We start from the raw sequence: 13,608 nt of genomic DNA on the forward strand, positions 1-13,608 counted from the left end.
TATTTAATGAAATATATGCTGTATTAGAGCTGGGCAATGTTTCTTTATTATATTCATATAAGGATATGAGGTTGATATCGTGTTGGATCATCTTTTCCTGGTTTTTGAAGGCTAAGTAAAAAGAAAAAGGCCTTTAACTCGCCAGACTGTTCTATAATGTGCCTCTACCCACATAATCATTATATCCACAACATTGATGTTTATTCATCAACAATCTCATTTTGTAAATATCATGTAAAAGCACCCTACAGTCCTTCAGTGCAATATCAATATGTAGGAATTTGTTCAAAAATATAAAAAACGCACAGCGCTACCCTACATGCCCAGATTGTGCTTAAAGACTCATGTTGAAATATAAAGATGTAAAACATCAGATGAAAGGACACCATCCAGGGTGTTTATCTCACAACATAAGCTGTAAGTAACAGCTCTTCGTACCTGCGCTCCGAGGGCTCGTACACGCCGCTGTCTCCTGCCACCGACTCGTCAGACACCGCTGAGGTCACGCCCATCTTCTTTGGCCCCGCCCCCGTCCCTTGAAGCTCGGGGGCCGAGTCTGAAGACACAAGAGGAAAGATACAAGGTGAGGATATGGCTAAATGTAATGTTTTTCTTTTATTGATTTCCAGTTGATGTGTCTATTAGGAATAAGGCTGGTGATATCCAACCTAACATGGTCTTCCATCAGAACCAAAAAATAAAGTAAGTACTATTTAAGAACTTTTTCTGACCTGATATAAACTGAATGGTACATAAACAGATTATGTTAACTTGGCCTAAAATAGTAATTGTACTTTTTGGGGAATTTAAGAATGTCACATTGCAGCGGAGTGAAGCATACATTTGTTTCAACAAAAGAGTATCACAAGGTTTCATCAAACATAACTTCATCTAATGTCATATTCATCTGCTTAAAACAAATATGCATGTATGTCTCTGGACTGACAAATGGAGAAAGAGATTTGAAACCAAAGACAGTAAACCTCAGCAATTCAGCTCAAAGTATTTGCTAAACCACGGACCCTGTGTACGCCCTACAGTTACAATATGTTTGTTTTATGCTCTGATATGTAATTAGGCTGTCCTTGCTTTGTTAGGGATTCCAGTGTAAACAATGAACAACCGCCTGCCTTTGTAGAAGGGAATTGTGATGTCACAATGGCTGCTAACATAATGGTTTACCTGAATAAAATTGACTTATTGCTACTGATCTTAACACATGTATGGTTTATATAAGGATGGACACTGTTGATGTGTGCACAGCTTTACTGTTTACATATGTTTACAGTCTTCCATCCATCCATCCATCCATCTTCTCCCGCTTATCCGTGGTCGGGTCGCGGGGGTAGCAGTTCCAGCAGAGAGCCCCAAACTTTCTTTTCCCTGGCGACATCAACCAGCTCTGACTGGGGGATCCCAAGGCGCTCCCAGGCCAGCGAAGAGATATAATCCCTCCACCTGGTCCTAGGTCTACCCCTTGGTCTCTTCCCAGCTGGACGTGCCTGGAACACCTCCCTAGGGAGGCGCCCAGGTGGCATCCTAACTAGGTGCCCGAACCACCTCAACCGGCTCCTTTCAACGCGAAGGAGGAGCGGTTCAACTCCGAGTCCCTCCCGGATGACTGAACTTCTCACCTTATCCCTAAGGGAGACACCAGCCACCCTGCGGAGAAAACCCATCTCGGCCGCTTGTATCCGTGATCTCGTTCTTTCGGTCATGACCCATCCTTCATGACCATAGGTGAGGGTAGGAACAAAAATGGCCCGGAAGACAGAGAGCTTTGCCTTCTGGCTCAGCTCTCTTTTCGTCACAACGGTGCGGTAAAGCGACTGCAGTACAGCTCCCGCTGCTCCGATTCTCCGGCCCATCTCACGCTCCATTGTTCCCTCACTGGTCTTTTGAACCAATCTTAGTCTGGCCCCTTGCCTGAGACCAATTTGCCATGGGAGACCCTACCAGGAACACAAGGTTCCAGACAACACAGCCCCCAGGTTCATCAGGGCACACAAACCTCTCTACCATGGTAAGGTGCTGTTTCTACAGTCTTCCTATTTATTTATATATTATCACAACACTGAAAAATCCTCATCCTAAGGTTGGCAAAATTATCTGCAGCTATTGGTCATATGTAAATAAAGCTTTGGAATCTTTGAATCCTTGAATCTCCTGGCCTGGCTGTGAAGACTGAGTGTTGGCACATGTTGAGTCCTGGCAGCAGTGACGGAGCGTGAAGAGGAAACCGGACCCCAGGACCACCTTTCACCCGACGACGCAACCAGAACCTGAGTCACGTTCTGCTGCTACAGCGGCTGAGAGCCCGCTTCAAACTCCCCCTGACCCTCACCCACATTACAACCACCATGCAGTTTTCATTTATTTCAGTTGCAGCCGCATCTTTGGGTGAAACGATACACATGGAGGTTATTTTAGGTTTCAGGGTAATCTATCGATCCTGTCCTGGGTACACTTCCAACAGGAACGGCTGAAAGCTAATTTAGCATGCTTTTAATATGTTGCTTTGTCTAACTTACAGAAAAAGGACCTTCAGTTTACAATGATAAAACTAAATCCTAATAAATATTGTTGTGTGCTTGTTTAATGAGGACCAATATCAACAATGTTGTCCATTCATTGTCTGTGGATCAATAACAGTTTAATTAATATACTTTTAGCTCTTTAAACCCTACTATTTGTATATTTTTGTATGAATGTCGATATGTTTATTAATTCTATACACCACTGTATTTATTGCAATATAAATAGTTTTCATATGTATTGTTGTTATACGGTACAATGTTCACATTTGAACTTCTTATGGTAATACATATTTTGATTTCATATTCTTATGGCACATTTTTTACTTTAACTTCTTATGTTTATAGAAATATTTTAATTCCAATTTATTGTATTTTGAAATGTAGAAAATATCACAAAACCTAAGGGATAAATACCACGTTCACACACACCCCCCCAGCAGCCGTAATCCTACACCTCCTCACCTCCACTCCCCCTCTCATCGTTGCTCCCACCAGCAGTCAGGTTTCACACACTATCACATTTCTCAACACACACACACACACACACACACACACACACACACACACACACACACACACACACACACACACACACACACACACACACACACACACACACACACACACACACACACACACACACACACACACACACACACACACACACACACACACACACACACACACACACACACACACAGGATTCCTTGTATGCTGCTTTCCAATAAAGTTGGAGTGTTTTCTCTGAGGTCTGGTGTAACGGAGATACAGCCGTTACACCAGCAGCCTCTCTCCATGTCTCATGCAGACACTTCATCACTGTTATGGTTCTCCTGATATGAACTGGGATCATCATTAGAGCGCTGCTGAGTTGTTATGCACACATCCTTTTATTGCTGTTGAGATTTGAAATGATTGCTGTGAGGATAAAAGTCCCTCCCAAGTTTAATGACAAGGCTTTGTATCTCTGTTTGTTTGGAAGACCTCCCCCCTGAAAACAAACACTTTAGTCTTCTGTGTGGTTTAGGCTCTTCAGTCACAATGAGAGGCATATCTAATGCTACAGCTGCAGATGTTTAGACAACAGTGGGCTTTCTACTTTGTGTTGACAGATTGTGGTCGTCTCTTTTCCTGACAGTGCCATTATCCACACAGCACAAACAGGCTTCACAGCTTGGTGAAGAACAGATGTATAATAATACAACAATTATGAAGGACAGCAACTTCTTTAAGTAAGCTTGCAACAACAGCACCAATCCATGTACAGTATATATATGTATCTCATTGTGATCATTCCTCACTGTCAGGACATGCAGCTTCTTGAAATGTAGCTTTTATTTTGTTTTACATTTTATAATGTGTATAATGTCTCCCGTCTAGATTTGAGATATTTTGCTTAGTGAAATGTCTATTGCACAGTATTCAAATGTATTCAGTATTTTCTTTATATGGTGTATTATTTGGATACTCTAGTGATACATTTTATACTATGAATATGCATATATATTTGTTGTTGTTAATGTTAATTTTCTATTATATTCATATCTTATTCTATCTTTTCAATATTAGTAACTTAATAATTGCTCAATTTGGGATGTATTAAGTATTTATCCATCTATCTAATGCATCTTGTAATAGGGGAATTTGCACACAGAAGAAGAACAAAGCATCTTCTCCTCTAACTCGACATGTCTGCAAAGAACCCTGAAAAAAACCCTGAATTTTTTTTTAAGATGAACTGGAAACAAGTGTGTGAAAGTGTTGAATCAAAAAAGAAAGAATACACTTTTAGACCAACCCCAAATAAATAATATTGTCCTGTATTTTGTACAGATTGTGTTTTGCTTCACATTCTAAAACGTTTGAGATGAACTGGAAACTAGTGTGTGAACCTTTTGAATAAAAAAGACGTCTCTTTACCTTTGACCTCCTCGCCCAGTGTTGTGTTGTGGTTCTGAGTCTCCGGCCCCCCCCTCTCCTCCTGCCTCTGCTCCCGAGAGTCCAGGCTGAGTTCCAGCTCTGCCAGCCTGCTGTGGAGCTCCAGATCCAGGCTCAGCCCCCCCGGCCCCGCCTGGCCCGCGAACGTCTCCCCGGACAGGAAGCTAGTGTCCGTTACCAGGGGCGAGCAGGGCGGAGACAGAGAGGACAGGGAGGAGCGGGGGGACAAAGAGCTCATGGAGCGGGGGGTCTCTGACAGTCTGAGGGCCTGGATCCTGGACGACCCCGACTCCCCCGCCACGCCTCCTCCAGCGGGACCCCCTCCCACCTCTCCGGCTCTGACCTCAGGCGTCTCTCCGGAGCCTGTTACCACCTCGTGTTCGTGGATGGTGGTTATGGAGCTGGAGGGCCGGTAGCCCCCCTGCCCCCCCTCCTGCAGCAGGCTGTCCAGCTTGTTCTGGAAGTCCGGGTCGGCCAGCTCGGGCTGCTCCAGGTAGATGTCGGTGAAGCTGAGGGAGGAGGTGGAGCCCAGACTGGAGGTGGTGGCCAGCGAGCAGCGGCTGGAGGTCAGAGACCCCCGACTGCTGCCCGACGAGCAGGACAGGGTGCTGGCCGACAGCCTGAGGGAGAGACAGCTAATTAATAAAACATTTCGCATGTTCCAGAACAGTTGTTATCAAGCGATGATGCAAGGTGTTTTTCAAGTTATCAGGCAGTGGCCCCGAAGACAGTTTGTGTTTGCTATAATCCAGCATGCATCCACAATGGTTTAGGCTTTTGAGACCAATCCCAAATAAATAATGCTGTCCTACATTTGAAGTGTTTGCGACACATCTGACTGGGCTCACCGCTTTTTGAGGAAGTTCTACCATTTTAAAAGTCTTCAAGATCTGTGGATACCGTGTTATAATTAGTTTATTAAAATAAAGTAACCTTTTTAAAGAAAATGTAGACCACAGGACTTCTGTATTACTGTTTACTTTCTAAGAATTTATTTTAGGAAATGCAATCATATAAAGCCTGTGTGGATTCCTTGACAACCATCCTACACTCAGAGGTTATTTCTTTCAAACAGAACATAACATACTAATAGATTTATATGCGTCTGAAAAATCCCTGATGACATCCACGCTTTCAAATGTAATGTGTAACCAGGTTGTTTGCTGTCACACTTGTCAAAATGCTTTGGATACAAGCATCAACTTGACATAATTGTTTTAAACGAATACATTTTATAGCTCCTATAAACGGCATATTGCTCTATTTCACATTGAGTTTAGTGATAGAAAATGATGAGAAATAAAGAGGCTTTAGTGAAGACAACAGAGTAAGACACGTTTTAGGCAAGAAGAAGGAAGAAACATGAAGATGGATGAGCAGAAAGCTACATGGCTACAGGCAGACTGTTTCCCACGTCTACTATATCTATGTCTACCCTGTCTGCTCACTCTTTTATTTGCCTTTCCATAATAAAAAACAAACAAATTTCACCCAAAATAATGCAGCTAAAACAGATCACAATAATTGTTATAGTTATATCCTTTTAGTTTATGTATGCCTCCTATTTAGTATATCTTATATATTCTCTTCTCCTTAGCGTTCAGCACTTTGTAGATTGTTGCTTTTAAATGGTATATTGTTTTTACTATATGCCGTATGTTATTATTTGTATACATTATTATTTTGTTTTTACCTTTTTATTTGTATTACCTTTCTTATACTATGTGAGCTGAGCTGTGTGATTTGTGTATTTTATGAACACATTTAATTATTTCTCTGTACAGCACTTTGGTCTGGAGGTTTTAAAGTGCTTTACAAATAAAGCTGTATTGTATTGCATATCAAATAGCCTGCATGTATGAAATTTGATATAAAAAAACGTACCTGTCAAAAATGTAAGCTGTAATTGCACAATCTGTTTGGCTATTTTGTCTTATTCTATATCTTAGCACAGCAGTAGAGATGTTCATTGCAATTGAAAACAAGTGGAGGGCCTAAGATAGACCTTAGATATTGAGAGTGATTCCTCCTGTAGCTGTATATTAAAGCTCTGTAATGAAAGCAGAGAGGCTCGTTTGCAAAGACAGAGAAGACTTCCTGTCCCCCGGGGAGACTTCTGATGTTTCTCCGACCAGAAGGTTAGACGTGAACAGAAACAGAGTGAGGGAGGTAAACGTGCCTGAGGAGGAGACAGAGAGGACACTGGCAACTATTCAGAATATCACTGTTGAATTTAAACTGTCTGAGTATAAAATATTAAACGATTCTCAAAAGAAGTACAGTTCTTACAACTGCCTTGCGTCAGCTCATAAAAATGTGATTCCCTCCCTGGGATGTTTATAATTGGGCTGGAAAGAGAGATTTGTGTCGAGTGAAATGAAAACGACGAGGAGAACAAAATGGCTTTCATCTTTTGCAAATGTTTGGCGATTAAACATTAAAATACTTCCATCGCGCCAAATGTTCTCAACCTCCCCTAATGTAGGAAAAATAAAGCAAAACATGCTGATCTTTAAGTCAACAGATTTGTTTCTAAATGTTCCTTCATTAACTGTCTCTACTGTACTGACGATAACCGTCCAGCCCTATCTCTATCAACTAATGAACATTAGTTTTTTATTGGATTTTTACGAGAAATATTAATTTTCAGATAAATGACTTGGTGCTTAAAATGTTAATTTTAGGTAAAAGGATTAGGGACACATGAGAAACACTTGTTTGGGATGTGACCAAGAAACCAGAAATGACCCTATATTTGTTCTGACCTTAATCTGAGAAAAAAAGTCAGAATTTGAGTTTTTTAAAGTGGACCTATCATGCTATATTTGAATAATATATTGTAGGGCCATACCTATATAAGACATGTCTGTGAAGTTTTTTTTTCAAAATACCAAACAGATCATGCATTTTAGCCATGCCTCGAGTCATTTCGCTCTATTTGCTGTATTCCAGCCCTGTTTTTGCAAGGGCTGATTCTGTGGCAAATGAGCTGCAGCTGACCATGCCCCACTGCAAAGGAGGGGGGCGAGGCACGAGCGTCATGTTACCATGCTGTTACCATGCTGTTACCATGCCACGGCAACCCCCCATTCCCCTGATAGGTGGAGAGTTGCCCATATAGGCGGAGCTCCTTGTTTCTGACGTCAGAGATATTTCAAATCTGTATCAGTCTGTATTAGCCCTGTTTTTAGAGATTTGGGTATGGAGGAAAAGAGAGAGGGTTGTGTTTTCTGACACTTGGTGAGTTCCCTAACACACCGGGGACACATATTCATGTATAAAATACGTAAAAAAAGTGCATTTTGCATGATAGGTCCCCTTTAAATGATAATATTTATTTTCTGGAAATCTCAGAATTCTGACTTCACTCGCGTTTTTGTCCAAATCTATCAGATCTAGCTAGTTCTAGCTAATGATATGACTGCCTGCTTATCAAAGGACCTAAACAATAAGCGTTGCTTGGCAACGGCGTGTGGCCGCAAAGTATAGCGCAGCATTATGCATATGTTTATATGAGGGGTCAAAATCCCATGCTCATAAAATGCTCATATCTTTTTTTCTCTTCATTCCCCACGCCCCAAAATAAATAAATATACAAATTTTAGGAAAAGTAACGAAGTTTGAGCAGTGTGGGTTTTATATGAACAGAGTTAGCCTCGGCCTACATATATTTCAAAACGCGAAGTGTAATAACTGCAGTTTGCCTCCCTGTCACTGAGAATGACAAATATCCTCAGTGAAGCACAAGCCCATGTTTCTCACTACATTGTAAGTACAACTTATTAAAAAGATCAGTTCAATGCAACTAATGTCGTCTCAGTGTTATTGCATGATGTTAAAATTGGTTTGCCATGAATTTAGTGATGGATTGTAAACATTTGAAATGTAGCATTTAAGTTTTTCTCAGTTACAATGTTGTTGTTTTAATAAATCAGACACTGATGGTGCAAGGCTGTACTGTACCTCTTTATATAGGCATTTTGTCCCTAACAAATTGTGTTTGCGCTGATCAGGGGGTACTTGGCGGAATATTTGTTTCAAAGGGGGTACATTATTGAAAAAAGTTTGAGAACCACTGCTTTAAGACATCGACAGCAGTAATGAGAGAAACAAACCCTTTGAGTTGAGTATGCAGGGATGTGGCCAGACGGACCATCTCCTCCAGCTCTCGGACCAGTTTGTTCCTCTTGCAGTGGAGTCTCAGCCTGAAATGATCAAAAATAATCAGTCAGTTACAGACCTTCGGATTAAAAATAACTCTCTTTCTGAACAATTCAATTGTCTACAAATTGAAAACAACACTAATCTTATTCCTTTTGTGCTGCTCCCAGGCAGAACATTGGTCACTTTCACATATATAAAATAAATCAATAATGGTTTTGAGTCCTTGAAAAAGAGAACAATTATAACATGACAGCGGTGGTGATGTGTTCAGGCGTCATGGGGAAAAGCCACTTTGTGTTCAGGGGACAGCGGTGTCATCTGTTTGAATAAGCTTTGTTCTGAGGAAAACATGAACAGCTGTTACTATGATCCATGGCTGGAGAGCAAACAGGCCAAAGAGGGGAAGCCTTGTGTGTGTGTGTGTGTGTGTGTGTGTGTGTGTGTGTGTGTGTGTGTGTGTGTGTGTGTGTGTGTGTGTGTGTGTGTGTGTGTACTCGTTTTTGGATCTTCTATAATGTAATCACTGTGAGTGTTTCTTTTACTAATGAGAAGAAAAGCGTGTGCGGACTGAAATGCATTTGGTCTACAGAGGAGGAGGGAGAAAAAGCCAGAGTGGAAAGAAACAGAAATATTTTTGAAGGACGCTCATATTGTTTCTTAAATGTTAACGAAGATATCAAAAGATTGACTTGTGGGTTAGTCAATAAAGTTATACAGTGCCTCCGAGTGTTAACGTATATTTCAGACTTTTAATGATGTAAAAAGAACATTTTCCGATATTTGTTTTAAATAATAAACAAATAAAATAAATTAACATGCACCAGGAAACCTACACACTGCAGCCCGATTCAAAAGTGTTTTTGTTTTTTTTACAAGATACTATACAAGCTCGTTTTCAGGACTGTTTGTGTGTTTTCAGACTGAGCTTTTTTGACATAAGCCTGCCTCTTCTGCTAGCACTGTGGTGTTTTTCAGAGAAGGGCAACTTGACATTTCTATAATGACCTTTCACACAATGTCCGGCAGAGCTTTGCCCAACTTGAATGGAGGTCTAATTGGCCAAATATCTGATAATACCTGCATGGAGTCTTTTAAAACTTCTAAACCAATGAAAGTGTTTGCTGCACTCAAAACGTGAATTCATCTTCAGGAAATCCTAAGCATATTTCTTCTTCATCTGTGTGTGTGTGTGTGTGTGTGTGTGTGTGTGTGGTGTGTGTGTGTGTGTGTGTGGTGTGTGTGTGTGTGTGTGTGTGTGTGTGTGTGTGTGTGTGTGTGTGTGTGTGTGTGTGTGTGTGTGTGTGTGTGTGTGTGTGTGTGTGTGTGTGTGTGTGTGTGTGTGTGTGTGTGTGTGTGTGTGTGTGTGTGTGTGTGTGTGTGTGTGTGTGTGTACATGTGCATGTGCATGTGTGTGCGCAGACTACAAGAGGTTCCTTTTGTGAGCAGGCCCTGCAGCCTCTCAGGTTTCAGGAACAGGAGAAGACACACAAAGAGAGACAGAGCTCAGGTAGAGTCTGACCTGAAGCCTGAATAATAAGAGTCCTGCTGGGGGGGGTGAGAGAGAGGGAGAGATGGTGATCTTGATGGTTCTGGTCTGCTGCTATTTAGGAAAAGTGAGAGTGATACAAAACTACAGAGAGGGAGGAGGGGAGAAGGACATATGTTGAAGAGCAGGAACAGAGAGAACATGGAGGAATAAAAGACTAAAACACTGGAAATAGAGAGGTAGAGAAGAAGAAGAGGAGATAAGGAGATAGGGATCGGACAGGGGTGGAAACAAGGAAAAGAGAAAGACACGCAGAGGAGACAAAGAGAGTTGACAAGGAAAAGTAAGGAGACAAGGAGTGGACAGGAGAAAAAACAAAGAAAACAAAAAAAGGAGATGAGACAAGGAGTGGACAAATGGGAGAAGAGGACATGAGAGAGAACAATAAGAGGGGGGATGGAGAGAGGCCAAGGGACAAGGAGAGGAAACAAAGAGGAGACGAGATGAGACTTAAAAATAAATAGGAAAAGAAAGTAGAGGAGACAAAGAGAGTAGACAAGAAAAAGAAAAGAAGACAAGGAGAGGAGATGAGAAAGAAGAAACGGAGAGGAGTAGAGCAAACAAAGACAGGATATAAGACAAGGAGAAGAGACAAGGAGAAGGGGGTGCAGGAGAGTTCAAGAGACAAGGCAAGGAGTTGAGAGGAAATAAAAGAAAAGGAGAGGAGTAGAGGAAACAAAGACAGGAGATGAGACAAGGAGAGGAAAGGAAGATGGGAGAAGAGGAAAGGAGAAAAAACAAGGAGAAGGGGGGGACAAGAGAGGAGAGGTTACAAAAGAGGAGAGGAAATAAAAAAGGAGACGAGATGAGACGAGAAAAAATAAGAAGAGGAGACTTCAGGGAGAGTGGACAAGAAGAGGCAACCAGAACAGAAGAGGAAACAAGTAGAGGAAAGGAGACGAGTGTCATGCTCATCTCTAACTGTTAATAATCATCAGGGAGGTTTGACGTCTCTGAAGGGCTGAAGGTCAGAGGAGTCAAACAGCAGCAGAAGGTCAGTCACTTCATCAGCAGAGGAGACGATAATGCCTCCTCAGTGCTGTCAGCGTCTCCTCTAACCTTCTCCAGAGAGTCAGAGAGTAAACACACAGAAACTCAGCAGCAGCTGCTGCTCCTGTCAGACAGAGATGAGGGCTGCACACTTTAGGGAAATAACTCATTTAGGTAACATTGACTGATATTGTAATTGCAATAGGATAGGAGGGAATGAAACATTGCTCACAATATGATTAAAAAACATGATAAAAATTATAATAACGTAATGTTTTTGGAGGATCTTTAACAAACAAGGATTATTTATAAAGTCTGTAGAACAGAGTTTGAAGGCCAGTGTTTCTCTGCAGGCCCACAGTGCTTCATTTTCACAAATGTTGGCTTACTAAATATTGTGTTTTGGTACTAGTCTGTATTTCAATTTCCATAACTTTTGATTAACTGTGTGTCCTTAAAGAAGACAGATATATGTAGTTATCTCCTCCTTTCCTCCTTTGTGTGCATCATTATTTATTGTGTTCATGTTTACATTACTCCTTAAACGCCATTTTATAATGTGTTTCCGCCGCACTATTTCTCAATGCTCTTAATGTCTTTCATTTTTGTCAAGCACTTTGAATTGCCTTGTGTTGAAAGGTGCTATATAAATAAACTTGCCTTGCCTTACATGTACATTACAGATTTTGATAATTATCGATAAAGTATTTCATGTGTAATAATAAACCCCTGCCCCCCCACCTCTCGGTCAGGGCCTTGCTCTGGTTGTCTCTGGCCGCCTGCAGGTCTCTCTCCAGACGTTTCTTCTCAGACTCCAGCTTCTCCTTGTCGTTGGGCTGCAGGCGCTGGCGGGGGCTGACGTACTGCAGCTCCTTCAGCAGCTCCTCCTTCTCGTTGATGAGGATGAGGCGGTCCCGCTCCGGGTCCAGCAGCCCCGGCCACGCCTCGCTGTCCAGTTTTGCGATCTGCACCTCGATGGTGGCGATCCTGGAGGAGGAGGAGGAGGAGGAGGAGGAGGAGGAGGAGGAGGAGGAGGAGGAGGAGGAGGAGGAGGAGGAGGAGGAGGAGGAGGAAGAGGAGACGTTTAATGAACATTTGACTTATATACTCAATAATACACACAGAGACACATACAGTCATCCAGCAGCATACACGTTCTCTCTACTAGCTGCAATGGACCGAATATTTGTACTGTTGTCATATATTCATCCATTTAGAATTATTGTTAAGGGTCCTTGGGTTTAATGAAAGACACTTTATAAATCAAAGTTATTATTATGATTAGAAGTCTAGTTTACCAGACTAGACTTACACCTGTGTCCAAATGTGTGTGTAGACCAGAGGTTGCGTTAGACTTTTTCGTTGCCCGTCATTTTGACGGTCATAATCCATTATCTTTAATAAAGCGCTATAATAAATATAAGTATTATTATTATTATTATTATTATCCGTCGGGTCTGTAACGGGGGGGTGGAGAGCACCCTCGTGAAGTATTAGCGCCGGTGTTATGCCGTGTTATGCCGTGTTATGCCGTGTTATGCCGTGTTATGCCGTGTTATGCCGTGTTATGCCGTGTTATGCCGTGTTATGCCGTGTTATGCCGTGTTATGCTGTGTTATGCCGTGTTATGCCGTGTTATGCTGTGTTATGCCGTGTTATGCCGTGTTATGCTGTGTTATGCATGCACCTCGCGGACATTTCAATGATTTGTACGGCAAAGTACAGTTTAGAACCAATATCATTTCCTTTTTGGCGGGCATGCATAACACGGCATAACACCGGAGCCTCGCTGCGGGAAACTTTGGCGCTGTTCCGAGTTTGATCTAATCCGTCAAAATGACGGACTGCTTTCAGATTTTTCTGTCATTGTTAAAAAAAATCCGCCATAGACGGAAAATATTTGGTTAACGCGACCTCTGGTGTAGACTGCTATTTTTATATATTCATTTTTGTATGTATATATACACATACATATATTTGTATATATTCTTATTCTTGGGGCCATTGAGAAACAGAATGTTGATCTCCCTGTTTGTATCACACATAATAAAGTTGACTTTGACTTTTGACTCTAGCCATCAATTGGCTCTTCGGAGGAACACAGGAAAAACTGTTTTCATAGATAATTACAGTTCTGTAAAGAAGTATTCGACCTTGAAACTGTATGATGAACACCCAGGGTCAAACAACCCTTTGCTACAAATCCTCTTCTCTTTACAGTGTTTATTTTGAGCAAATTCTCTTAGATGCTTAACGCTCAGGAGAACGACAGCAGATTAGTGAGCTGGTAAAATAACTAAATCACACAGAGCTTTTGCAAATCTGAATCCATACAAAATTAAATAACACCGATTATAAAAGTTTCATTAATTCAGGTTAAGGCATTCCTTGACATAAAATCTTGCAAGCACAGACATATTTGAATGTTTTCAA

The 13,608-nt window shown here is 41.5% G+C and overlaps 1 protein-coding gene across 1 annotated transcript in view; it reads right to left on the reverse strand.

Annotated features, from left to right (window-relative positions):
• Window positions 1–13,608, reverse strand: part of wwc1 (WW and C2 domain containing 1) — a 71,973-nt gene that overhangs the window by 15,729 nt on the left and 42,636 nt on the right. Inside the window, exons 9-12 of the mRNA XM_034223055.1 lie at window positions 11,917–12,162; window positions 8,591–8,680; window positions 4,458–5,095; window positions 439–556 (exon numbers count right to left, since the gene is read on the reverse strand). Coding sequence (XP_034078946.1) covers window positions 439–556; window positions 4,458–5,095; window positions 8,591–8,680; window positions 11,917–12,162 — 1,092 coding nt within the window. The remainder of the gene's footprint in view (window positions 1–438; window positions 557–4,457; window positions 5,096–8,590; window positions 8,681–11,916; window positions 12,163–13,608) is intronic.

This window comes from Gymnodraco acuticeps, unplaced genomic scaffold (genome assembly GCF_902827175.1).
Source record: "Gymnodraco acuticeps unplaced genomic scaffold, fGymAcu1.1, whole genome shotgun sequence".
Lineage (NCBI taxonomy): Eukaryota > Metazoa > Chordata > Actinopteri > Perciformes > Bathydraconidae > Gymnodraco > Gymnodraco acuticeps.